The sequence below is a fragment of the Prionailurus bengalensis genome, chromosome A2, assembly GCF_016509475.1.
Source record: "Prionailurus bengalensis isolate Pbe53 chromosome A2, Fcat_Pben_1.1_paternal_pri, whole genome shotgun sequence".
Classification (NCBI taxonomy): Eukaryota; Metazoa; Chordata; class Mammalia; order Carnivora; family Felidae; genus Prionailurus; species Prionailurus bengalensis.
The window spans coordinates 54,383,792-54,397,140 of record NC_057348.1 but is presented as its reverse complement, the minus strand read 5'-3'; the positions used below and the strand labels follow the sequence as shown (position 1 = coordinate 54,397,140).

The window sequence follows — 13,349 nt, the reverse complement described above, 5'->3', positions numbered from 1 at the left end:
TCTGACTCAAATACCAACTCTGATTTTAGGGTCAAATTTGAAAACCTCTCTGAACTTTAGTTTACTTCTCTGCAAAAGTGTAGTTTGTATTACATGGAATTCAGTAGTATACAACTTTAATATCAATTTATTTAAAAAATGGGTTTAGAATTTTAAGAATGAAGTTGCAAAAGGAGGGGCAAGTGTTTTGAATATGGAAACCAACTAAATTGGGATGATTATTTAAGTTTTATAAGTATTCATCCAAGGTATTTTGTATGTTTTTGGTTGCTGATTGTTTTGGATTTTTTTTTTTAGTGATAAAGCAAATCAGAAAACAGTATAGTCCTAGTTTGGTAAAAACAAGCATATGTAGGTAGGTTTATACATACACAGCAGGTTGAAGTGTAGTAGTAAGATAATTGTGGGGTTATATATGATACATAAAACAAGGAGAATAAAATATTTTTCTTGGTTTTTCTATAAAGATGCTAAAAATGAAAATAAAATACCATTTCATAAAGACTGTTTGTGGCTTTGGAAGTCGATTATTATCGTTTGACAAACACATATGGAAAATGTAATGAATGGGAGCTGGGGCCAACATATCAAAGGCAGACTTTTTTTCTGTTTCTGAAACCTACTTAGAACTCTTACCTATGGTGGAAAGTAGAAGACAGGATTGCTTAGTGATTGATGTTCATCTCATTTTTAGTTATGATGGAAACAAGAGTTCTTAAAATGGATGTGTGGACAAGCTTTAGGGGAATCCATGGATCATTTGGAATTGTGTCAAAAACACTGTGTCTGTTCATTCATGAATTTCATGTATGTCATTCCAGTGACTGAGTTCATAGCTTTGAAGAGATCCACAAAAAGTGTGTGATCCAGAAAAGATTGATTAAGAACCCCATGGACAGTTCCTGTGTGTTTCCACATAGAGTATAGGAGATGGGGATTTTCAGTCACAGCTTACTGAAAATTACATTGTTTATTCAGGTCTTGGAGTAATAAGAGAATTATTGCAGAGCTGTTGCTTTTTGTCTAGGTCATACATTTTGTCTTTCTAGCTCTTCTTTCATAATCTTTGATGTTGGTCTGCTATTTTCATCTAAAATGCTGCCAGACACCTCAAAATAGATCTTATGCAGAGATTTTCCCCCGAACAGTTATGTTTATTGAAGATCTTTTCAGTTTTTTGTTGTTTTATTAAGGACTGGATTTCATTCATACACTCAAATGTTTTTTAACAGGTCCTGTTGCATTTGAACAATTAATTAGAGGTTTATCTTTATTTTATTAGGCAAAAAATAAGTTCCTCGTCGAATGAAGACACCATTCTTTTAGTCTGTAAGTCTTTTTATGTGTATCTGGGACCTTTGAGGATTTATATCCTGTTAAATTCATGATTGATATTTTTTGTGTACCTGGATGCGTAGACTTTTGACAGTTTTCTGTAATTACTTTTCCCCTTTCCACCTCCCCTTGGAGGTGCGGGTTAGAAAGAATCTTGCAATTCTTTGCAGTCTAGCAATTATCTGGGATTCTAGTTGACTATATCAGAAACACCTCATGTTTATCTTTGAGACAGTATGTCTTTCTGTAAGGAACTTCATTATTTCCACCCCAGTATCTCATTAGGTCTTCCTGCATTCCCAGGAGTTTTTTGAGTACTCAGTTTCATTTTGTATGGGGGAAAAAAAAATGGAGGTACTGGTACTCACACCATTTAAAAACACACAAAACAAAAAACGACACAGAACTCAGGTTTTCTATCAGCCTACTTTCCACTTGTACTTAAATTTCAGTCAGTTTAAATATTAGGTTACATTGCATACTCTGAGCATTACATATAAAGGAGTCTTTGCTTTCAGTCACAAAGTTTTCCTAGCTTTGGAATTTCAGAAAAAGTTTAAATATGTTCAACCCTTTTCCATTTAAGGTTTTTGGAATATAATTTTTATGTATATATTTTGGTTACAGTGACTTTTTTGGAGTTGTGGCATCCTGTTACTTGTTTGACTCTGGTACATCTTTTCTACTCTTCCTAAGGTATTATGAAATATGTATGTGATATTTGAGGTGAAGTTTTAAAAATTGTACGTTATATTTGGTGATATTTGGAAACTGGTAGTCTATGACAAGGGCATAGTTGTGAATAACCATTGTATTAAGATCTGGCTTTTCAAATTCATTTTTTACTTTTCTTGCCCAAAGGGGAAAAAAAGGTAGTAACACTATATGGTTTCCTCATGATAATACTGAGGCTTTAGAATATTCCTGCTTTACTTATCTGAAGAGTTGAAATGCCTAACCCAGGGACTGCACATAGTAGGTTCATTCCAACAAAGGCTACATGTAGCATAAGGTGTTATGCCGTTTACAGGGAATTGAGAATCACTGGAGCAGGGAAAATTAATATATGCCAACAAGTTCTGTTCTGGTCCATTTTTAAAATCATTCAAGAGTAATAATTCAGAGAGGAGCAGAAATTTTCACTAAAATGAATCTATCTTTACGTTGATTATCTGGAAGCAGAATCAAATAGGAAGAGACTGGCGAACGATAGCAAAATATTTTTTATCTTTGCATCTGCCCTCAGGATTGCCATTTTCATACCTCTACCTACATTTATTCACTCTGAGCTGTTCGTTTTGTTATGTGTGTAGATTTTTAAAAAGTACATTGTTCTTATGGGAGAATGCAGTTACCTCAGGAGGCAGCCTTCGTTTGTTTTGCTCGTAAGGAAGTTGAAGTCACTCTGTAATGAAGTTGAAGTCACCCACGAAGTATGCCTTTCTGCACCTGACATTCCTTCCCGAGGCGGGACTCCTCCCCGTGAATAAGAGGAAAGGCTCGGCCAATTACCTTAGACAAAGCCGGACAGCTGCCGAGCCCGGCTGGGAGGAGTCTCCGGAGCAGCGCTGCTACAGTCCGGGGCTTTTTGCCACCTCCTTTCATCCCACTGGTTCACCCAGCAGATTACCTGAGGTGGAGGTTGAGAAGGGGGCGTCGCTCTTTGCGGGGGACCTCCTCCGCCGGGAGGGCTGGACGGTGGGGGGAATTGTCGCAGTTGCCAGGTTTCTGCTTGAGGCAGATGCTTCCTAACCCCGGCGCGCCACTCCTCCCCGCCACACAGACCAGAACATCAGGTCCGCACGCCCCCCCCCCCCCGCCCCCCACCTTTGCCGTCCCCGCCCCCGCCCCCGCCGGAGTCTCAGGTGGCACCGCAGTGGCATCCCGGGCTAAGGATTTGGTGGGGAGCGAAGGGGTGGTCCTTGTGTCTGGACCCCTCACGGCTGACTCACAGGAAGTGTGCTCGCCGAGCTTGGCACTGGGCGAAGCAGCTCCAGGATTCCGCCCCTCCCTGCCGCCGTCCGCCCGCCCGCCCTCTCCGACGTAGGCTTTGCGGTATCTCCCGATGGAACAATGAAGTGGTTCCAAGTTTGCTAAGACTCCCAGGGAAAATCTTTGGACTTCTGTGACAGTCTTCAGAATGTTTCGCCACCGAGTTTTCCAGGAAGCTGTTATTTAAAAAAAACAAACCCTTCCCTTCGTGGATTGCTTTGTCTGAAGATTACTCAGGGTGACCATGGTTCAACGCTTTAGCCTCAGGAGGCAGCTATCCAAGGTGGGTAGCTTGGGTAGCTTTGTGTGTTTGTTTAGGGGAAACTCTCCCTAGGTTCGGCGTGGTTTCCTTTTTCTCTAGAACTGTTCTGTCAAGCCTGCCTTCCTCCAGAGCTAAGGAGGGGCAGGGGGAGGAAGCGCTCGCTGCCTTTTGTTCTTTCCTCTGACAGACACAAAGGTTTCAGGCTGACTGCGCTGGCAACTCCAGATTTTGTTCTCCTAAAACCAGAGCTGTCCTCCCTGAATTTGGAGGAAGTTACAGTTTGCTTCTGAGGTACAGTTTCCAAGAGGGTGTGCGTGAAAGAGAATAGTGGATAAAAAAAGTGCATCTTTAATTAGCAATTAATCTAGCAGCTTGTTGACCAAGATGAGAAAGCCTTATTGGTCTGTGGAATCCGTCCGGTTGTACGAAATTTAGTGTAAAACGAGGACAACTTCCATAAAACAGTGCAGGAAGCCAAGACCTGTGTGAAAATACTAAACTGAGCAGTTAAGAAACCCACATACTTAATGAAGGAGTGTGTGAAAAGCAGTAACCAGTGGGCTCACAAATCAAATTTTTACAGAGTTCTGCTTGAAAAGCAGGTTTCATTTGTGCCGTTTTGAGGGAAAAGTTCTATTAACCTAAGGAAAACAAACTTAAAAAACAACAACAACAACAGGCAAAGCTCTCTTGGAAGAGGGACTGCCGATTTTCTGAGTCAGCCCTGGCCGTGGTCAACCCTCTCTGGACCAGTCAGTCATGGAGTTCTCTGTTTAGCTAGTGCAGAATCTAGTTTGGAAAGAGGTGTGCTGAGAGTTGAGCTTTATTTCAAAAATGGTTCTGTTCTTGAGTCTGTTTTTAAAATGTAGCACTTGGTGGTTGAATTGTGTCACAGATCATTCCCTGCAGACAGAAGCTTAAACAAATAGTAAATCAGTAGACATTCTTCACTTTCTTGGTTGTTAGAGTTGTTAAATCCTGAAATGTGTTATTATCTTAAGGGAAAACCTTTCAGTTCCTCACAGGTGACCTCAGTGTAGAATGTGTGCATTCAGGCAAAAATGAGCAAGGCTCTTGGGTCCATCCGCATGTCAAATTTCATCTCTTTTCTTGGATCGCCAAGCCCAACAAGGGACTTTTTATGAGTAGTAAAATACATTTCCCTTGCTTCTCTTCCCCTAATTCTAGGTTTCTAGGTATGTGTGTTGGGGGTAGTGGGCCAAGAAGCCTCCAGGTTTCTTGTAAACAATAAAAAGAATCACTTTTTGTTTATCTTTGAACAACCTTTAGTTTGTATACTTCCAAATTTTGTACTACATTTAAGAAACAGATGTGTAGGTTCTCAGGACAGTGATTTTTCTGCACAAGAGTGTCTGAAATAGTTCAGAGCCAGGTGATAATTTTCTAATTAGAAAATAAATTCATTCTAGGTATTTTACTACTAATATTTCTCTCCCAATTACTTTTTGAACCGTACTCTTCTCACACTATACTATATAATATATGCTTTATGCCTGGCTGTGATTTATAGAAAAGACACTTTTTGGGTAGAATTAGGAGCACATCTTCTCTGTAACATGAAGAAATAAAAGGCACATTATATAAAAAACATTCAGAGAGGTAACTACCTCTTTCGATTCCTTTTTTTTTTTTTTTTTAACACCCCTCTCCTCCACTTTAAGGTGGTTTTTAGGCCCTACACTAAATGATTAGGATCAAATCTAAGGAAATTTGTTTTCTATCACACGCCTTTAATATATAGTATATGTTCAATAATGAATATGAAAAAATATTCTTAATCGTTTCAGTCTACATGGGTGCTAATATACGAAAGAGAAATTAATAGTTAGGTCAATAGTGTTCTTTTTTTTTTTTTTTTTAAACGTTTATTTATTTTTGAGACAGAGAGAGACAGAGCATGAACAGGGGAGGGGCAGAGAGAAAGGGAGACACAGAATCCTAAACAGGCTCCAGGCTCTGAGCTGTCAGCACAGAGCCCGACGCGGGGCTTGAACTCACAGACTGTGAGATCATGACCTGAGCTGAAGTCGGACGCTCAACCGACCAAGCCACCCAGGCGCCCCAATAGTGTTCTTTTTTTAATTGCAGTGAATGCACTGTACCTCTGTTCTGTCTTTTCAGTTAAACCCATGTTACCTGCGATCACAGGACCTGTCTTAACCCAGTGTATGGTATTTTTGGCGCACATTGAACACTGAAAGTGAAATTAGGTTGTTGTAGGTCAGAAACAGTTGAATAATGGCAATTTCATATGATTCCAACTTTAGTAATGAGTTTTTTTGCCAATAAGAAATAATCTTCCACAGGTATACATTTGTCTTAAGATGATCTCATATTTTAAAAAGCAATTTCCTATTTTAACAAAAAGTACTCGTGTGATCATCTATAAATTCTGTTGGAAAATTTTTGAAAAAAAGTACTTATAAATATTTGCAGTGATTTTAAACCTATTTAGATTCTTTTTATCTTAAGTTTGATAGCCATATTTACTTACACTGGATATTTTCCCTAGATGATTCCTCTAGGCTAATGGATGTTCACATCTGAATTTGTAAAAGGAGGAAGTAAACTAAGATATAGATGAAGTAAAAAATCTTCATTTTTTTTTTTTCAACGTTTATTTATTTTTGGGACAGAGAGAGACAGAGCATGAACGGGGGAGGGGCAGAGAGAGAGGGAGACACAGAATCGGAAACAGGCTCCAGGCTCTGAGCCATCAGCCCAGAGCCTGATGCGGGGCTTGAACTGACGGACCGCGAGATCGTGACCTGGCTGAAGTTGGACGCTTAACCGACTGCGCCACCCAGGCGCCCCCAAAAAATCTTCATTTTTAAAAAGGATGCTCTCTTACTCTTTTTGACTAGATCCCAGTTACCTGACTCCCAGAAAAGTTTTTTCTTTACCCTTTAGACTCTTTTCTTTTTTTTTTAAATAATTTTTTTGAGTTTATTTTGAGAGAACAAGATTAGGAGAGGGGTGGAGAGACAGAGACAGACAGACAGACAGACAGACAGAATCCCAAGCAGGCTCCATCAGCACTGTCAGCCCAGAGCCCTACTCGGGGCTCAAACTCACAAACCATGAGATCGTGACCTGAGCTGAAATCAGAAGTTTGGATGCTTTAACTGAGCCATCCAGGCACCCTAGATTATTTTCTTTCTGCATAGTTTTCTCACATGTGACTTCAAAAATATTCACTAAGGAAAGCTTTTTGTTTTTGCCCTAAGTCCTCTACATGAGCTAGTCAAAATAGTCTGGAACCTGCCAATGTGGCCCTAACCATGTAATTCTCCTAATGAAACTTCAAGTTAGGTGGTATCAACTTCATTTTGTCATTAAAGAAATCGGTTTGGAGAAGCTAAAGCATTTGCCCAGATCAGCAGGAGATGGAGTCAGGTTCAAATTTAGGTCTAATTCCAAACCGATTCTGTATCTACCTACCAACTCTCTCCCTAAACTTCTGGTGTTTTAGTCAGTCTACTGTCGTGGTCACTGATGTTTCTCCATATGTTTATACATGGTGATAGAAAACAGTATAGTTAGTAACTTGGGTAACTTCCTTAGAGCAGCTCTTTCCCCTGCAGTTGAAATTAGTATCTGATGGGATTTAAATTTATCAAACTTGGTAAGTGTTTCCTGCAATTGAAGTTTTTTCCTTTGGCTAGAAAAACATTGATTTGAACAAGATAGTTGATTTAATAAAGCCATATTATATATAGTTTGTAGCTCAACTGCATGCATTTATGTGAACCTTTAGACTGTACTGCCTTTTAAAAAACTTCTATTAAGAAGAAAAAGTTACTCCTGAGTTTCTATAATAATGTTTAAGAGATGAAATACGATGAGTTATACAATCAGAAGGTCTTAAGTCACTCTGGCTCTAACCACCGCTCTCCAATCTTTTAAATCAGTAATAGATGGGCAGCTGGATGGCACAGTGTGTTAAGCATCAAACTCTTGATCTTGGCTCAGATCATGACCTCGTAGCTAGTGAGTTCAAGCCCCGTATCAGCCTCTGTGCTAAATCGGTGATAGAAAATTATTTTTTTCCAGAAGCTTCAGTTTTTTAGAAGGTATGATAAAAGCTGAGGAGGCTTTGAAAAATGGTTTTAAGATAGACTATTCTAGTGAAATCTTACACCCTTTTATTTTACTTTTTAAAAAAAGTTTTTAATGTTCACTTATTTTTGAGAGCGAGACAGAGTGCAAGTGGGGGAGGGGCATAGAGAGAGGGAGACAACCTGAAGCAGGCTCCAGGCTCTGAGCTGTCATCACAAAGCCTGACACAGGGCTTGAACTCACGAACAAGATCATGGCTTGAGCCGGAGTCGAATGCTTCACCTGACGGAGTCATCCAGGCTCCCCTTTTATTTTACTTTTGAATGGTAATGATTTTCATAAGTTCAAAAATTAAAACTTACCTGTGAAATATTGCTTCCAACTGTGTCTTTTCGGCTGGTTTACATCCCTGCCACCCTAGGCAACCAGTTTCTTATTTATCCTTCCCCTATTTGTTTATGCATACGTAAGAAAATAGGAACATATGTTTCCTGACCCTTCTAAAATGAAAGATAAATGCTATACACTTTGTTCTAAGATAATAACTTGGGCTTTACGTTTCTAGATATGGATGTAAATAGTTATCTCAGTTTGGGGTTCACATTTATTTTCACATTTTTATGGGAGGCTTAAGTTCTTTAGGACAGGTATAGCAACACAGGATGTACTTTCCATGTCAAAGATAATTAAAATAACAACAAATTAATGATGACTTGATTCTTTTTTCAATTCATACCACATTTATTTTCCTATTTGGTTTGAGTGCTTTCTCTTTCTATATTAAAATTTCTTATATGGTGAAAAACTTAGAAGATAAAAAATCATACCGTTATATCTTGGTTTGGCCTGTGAAGAGATTAATATGGGTTTTTTCCTCCTGTTCTCCCATAGATTTGTTGAAATTATTTAATCCAGACTTGCAGAGCACTTGAAAATATTATTTTCTAAAATTGTTATTTTTGCCTACATTTGGTAGTGTTCTATTACTTGATATCAGTTTTGTATCCACGTAAGAAACCTAAGATTTCGGGACGTATTGATGCTAATTTGAATTCTTAATAAAAACATTCTTTTTTCAAAAGTAGTTTCTTTTGAATTTCTATCTGATTTCTTTTGGGTTTAGGACTTGATGATACTATATATGACTCAACATAATTTTTCTGTGAATGTATTCTTATCAAAAGGAAGAATGATCTTCCATTTCCATCTTAATTAGGGTCTTTTAAAAGTATTTTAAAGGCTGGGGCTCCTGGGTGGCTCAGTTGGTTGAGTGTCCAACTTCAGTTTAGGTCATAATCTCATGGTTTGCGGGTTCGAGCCCCACGTCAGGCTCTGCACTGACAGCTTGGAGCCTGCTTCAGATTCTGTGTCCCCCTCTTTCTCTGGCCTTTCCCCACTTGTGTGCCTGTGTGCATTCTCTCTCAAACATTTAAAAACTATTTTGAAGGCTAAAGTGGTAAATTTTATACAGATTTTACCCAGTTTTTTTTAAAAACTATCTTTTAAAAGAACCCTTTTAATGTTAAGTACTATATGAGTACAGTGTGGTACTATATGAAGTTTGAAACCACAGACACATAGGCAGGGGAGTCTGTACTGGATGGATGTTTTTAAGTCATGGAAATGTGCACAACATCTCTCTCTTTTTTTTTTTTTAGGCCATTTTTATTTAATTTTATCTCTGTTACTTCAAACTGCTTTCATACTGGGAAATACAATGTTGGTATTTTTTATTAGCCAGCAGTTAAATGCTATATTTTCCTGTGAATTATTAACCCACTTTTAGGAGACTTAAATCAAGTAGTGGTGTCATCAGCATTGAAGGATCATTCTGATGCATTACATAACCAAACTAGGAAGACTGATACTGCTTTTCTGTTAGTAAAGTGAGATCTTTAGTGAGATCAATTCTGTATATTGTGGTTGCAGTGGGAATAGGTAAGGTATAGAGAATGGCTCTCCTATTCAAATATATTGGTAATAATCAGCTAAAACAGAGAAACTAATTTAGAAATATATGTATGGCAGGGGCGCCTGGGTGGCGCAGTCGGTTAAGCGTCCGACTTCAGCCAGGTCACGATCTCGCGGTCCGTCAGTTTGAGCCCCGCGTCAGGCTCTGGGCTGATGGCTCAGAGCCTGGAGCCTGTTTCCGATTCTGTGTCTCCCTCTCTCTCTGCCCCTCCCTCGTTCATGCTCTGTCTCTCTCTGTCCCCAAAAAAATAAATAAACGTTGAAAAAAAAAATTAAAAAAAAAAAAGAAATATATGTATGGCAACTCTTTAAATTTTAAAAACTATGGTAAATTATAGGCTGTGGATGCGGGACAGTGGAATATGCTACTGACAGAAGAGAGTTAATCTCCTTGCAAGTGTGTTGCTTTTTTAAAAAAATATATTTTGTTAAGTTTATTTGTTTTTCAGAGAGACAGAGGCAGCATGAGCAGGGGAGGGGCAGAGAGAGAGAGAGAGAGAGAGAAAGAGAGAGAGAGAGAGAGAGAGAGAGAGAGAGAGAGAGAGAGAGAGAGAATCCCAAGCAGGCTTTGCACTGTCAGGACAGAGCCAGATGCGGGACTCAAACTCAATGAAACCATAAAATCATGGCCTGAGCCGAAACCAAGAGTCGTATGCTTAACCGGCTGAGCCACCCAGATGCCTCAACTTTTTTTGTTTTTTAAGTATACAACAACTATCATTTGGTGTTGATTTGAGTTTTATTTTCCTGAGAAAGATGGATATAGTAAATGACTCAATTAGGTGATTCTTTGAGGTAGAAATGTTTACCATGAGTTCCTAGTTTTGAAGATCAATGAACTGATATACTTGAAAGTGCTTTGAAAACTGTAAAGTACTGTATTAATTTAAGAATTTAAGGTGATGGTATTTTCATTATTCTGTCATTCCATAAGTATTTTTTAAGTTTTATTATTTATTTTAAGTTAAATTTTAGTTAACATACAGTACAGTACTGTTTTCAGGAGTAGAATTCAGTGATTCATCACTCACATACAACATCCAGAGCTCATCACAACAAGTGCCCTCCTTAGTACTCACCACCCATCTAGCCCATCACCCAACCACCTCCCTCCATCAGCTCATAGTTTGTTCTCTGTCATTCAGAGTCTCTTGTGGTTGGTTTCCCTCTTTTCTCTCTTCCTCCATATGTTCATCTGTTTTGTGTCTTAAATTATACATATGAGTGAAATCATGGTATTTGTCTTTCTCTGATTGACTTTGTTTAGCACAATACATTCTAGCTCCATCCATGTTATTGTAAATGTCAAGATCTCGTTCTTTTTTTTTTTTTTAATTTTTTAAATGTTTATTTATTTTTGAGAGACAGAGACAGAATGTGAGTGGGTTAGGGGCAGAGAGAGAGGGAGACGCAGAATAGGAAGCAGGCTCCAGGCTCTGAGCTATCAGCACAGAGCCCAACACGGGGCTTGAACTCACAAGCTGTGAGATCATGACCTGAGCGGAAGTCGGATGCTCAACTGACTGAGCCATCCAGGCGCCCCAAGATCTTGTTCTTTTTGATGGCTGAGTAATATTCCAGCACGCACGCAGGCGCACACACACACCCCACATCTTCTTTATCCATTCATCAGTCAATGGACATTTGGGCTCTCTCCATAGTTTGGCTATTGTTGATAATGTTGCTGTAAACATTGCTGTTGGCGTTTCTTTACACCAGTAATGAGCAGCAGAAAAAGAAATCAAGGAATCGATCCCATTTGCAGTTGCACCAAGAGCAATAAGAGACATATAACTAAAGAGGTAAATGATCTGTCCTGTGAAAACTATAAAACACTTATGAAGGACATTGAAGAGTACACAAGAAAATGGATAAAGAATTCCATGCTCGTGGGTTAGAAGAACAAACATTGTTAAAATGTCTATAGTATCCAAAGCAATCTACACATTTTATACAATCCCTATGAAAATACTACCGGCATTTTTCCCAGAGCTAGAACACGCAGTCCTAAAATTTGTGTGGAACCACAAAAGTCCTTGAATAGCCAAAGTGATCCTGAAAAAGAAAAGTAAAAATAGACACTTCACAATTCCAGATTTCAAGCTATATTACTTATGTTTAAGGTATCTCTGTATCCACCGTGGTGCTCAAGCTCATGGGCCTGGGATCAAGAGTTGCATGCTCCCCTGACCGAGCCAGGCAGGCACCCCATTCCATAAGTATTTTTGAAAAGAAGTGACTGTTCCTTAAAACTGTGACTTAAAATACACACACATGTACCCACCTCCCTTTTTGTATGTACATAATTTTGTATGTCTTTTGGATAGATAACAGTGATTGCCTGGGAACACTTGGGTTGGGAGTAGGAGGTAGACTCGCTTTTTAAAACTATTTGTCACATACATAACTTTCTTAAATAATAGCTCTAGTCAAATATGTTAAAAGTTCAAAATGTAGACATGAATTTCAAGCTCATTATTTTTCAGTGAAAATGATTGCTAATAGTTAATTTAAAGGTTAATGGTTAAAAGATGGTATTCTTCTAGGCTTGGTGCTTTCTCCTAACCATCCATGCAAATTGAAGATAACCTCCCTGTGTAACACATAAGTTTGTAGTATAGAATCCCTAACCCTTTAAGAATTCTTTAAATGAACCTCTTTGGGCTAATTTAATCATACTATTCTGAAAGCATATTTTGGGAATGCTGTATAAAGATAGGAAACACATTTTGTTATATGTATTTACAAGATGCATGTAAAAATAATATGAAATATTCAGATTTGTTCTTAATCATTTTGGCTTACATGAGAAAATTATAAGGAAAATTTGCTCTTTTGGACACCCTGGGGTTAGTTAGAACTTAACTTTTGCTCTATACACAGACCTGTAACAATCCCATTGCAAAATGCATCAGTTAAAAAGAAGACTGTGCAAATGGAACTTGCCTTGTGGTAATACAGGATATTTCCATTAAATTTCCATTTGTTTTATCAAAAGAAGCTTATCACTTTGTCTTTACTGGAAACTTCAATACAGTATCAGCTTTAAGGGAATTCTAATACGAACATCCTTTCAAAATCTAAGATTTAGTTTATATTTCTTCTGGAGAAATTAAACCAGGGTAATGCGATTGCTAGCGTAAATGGCTTAACTTCTGTGGAGTGAACAGAGAGGCAAATCTAGAAAACTATCCTTGAGATGATATATGTGGGTCATTTAATATTATTGCTTATTGTGTGGAATTTTAACTGCAAGCTCTTAATGTACTTGTCTAATATTTTTCCCTGTTTTTTAATCATTTGAAGATATACAATGAAATGATACAAACAACACCTGAATATAACTGCCCATTCTTTCTTTGATGTAGAGTATGTATGTGTGTTGAGACTTAGGAAACTAGCCACAAAGTTTGATCTCAACACATTCTCTTTGGACATGGTTGGAAATCTGATCCATTCTACTCAGTAGCTAGTGGTGAATGATTATTTGAATTTTGAATCTTATGAAATGACATTATTGATCATCATATTCAATAACCCCCAACCATTAGGACTTTAAGAAATTTTAGAGCATATAATGTACATTCTGTGTATATTCTAACTTAGACCTTGGAACTTAGTAAGTGGAGATAGTAGGTTGTATATAAAGATTAACATCTACTTCCTTTTTTACTACTAATTTCCTGTATACATATCACTCTAACTCCAC

At 38.2% G+C, this 13,349-nt stretch overlaps 1 protein-coding gene across 5 annotated transcripts in view; it reads left to right on the top strand.

The window, feature by feature from the left end:
- The window catches only part of TMCC1 (transmembrane and coiled-coil domain family 1), a 248,172-nt gene that overhangs the window by 123,718 nt on the left and 111,105 nt on the right, over nucleotides 1–13,349 (top strand). The window contains exon 1 of one of the 5 annotated variants that reach the window (XM_043588199.1): nucleotides 3,215–3,610. The exons of the other annotated variants lie outside the window; for them this stretch is intronic. Within the exon in view, the coding sequence (XP_043444134.1) occupies nucleotides 3,572–3,610 (39 nt within the window). The 5' untranslated portion in view covers nucleotides 3,215–3,571. Of the gene's footprint in view, nucleotides 1–3,214; nucleotides 3,611–13,349 lie in introns of those variants that run through there. 5 annotated transcript variants of the gene reach the window in all.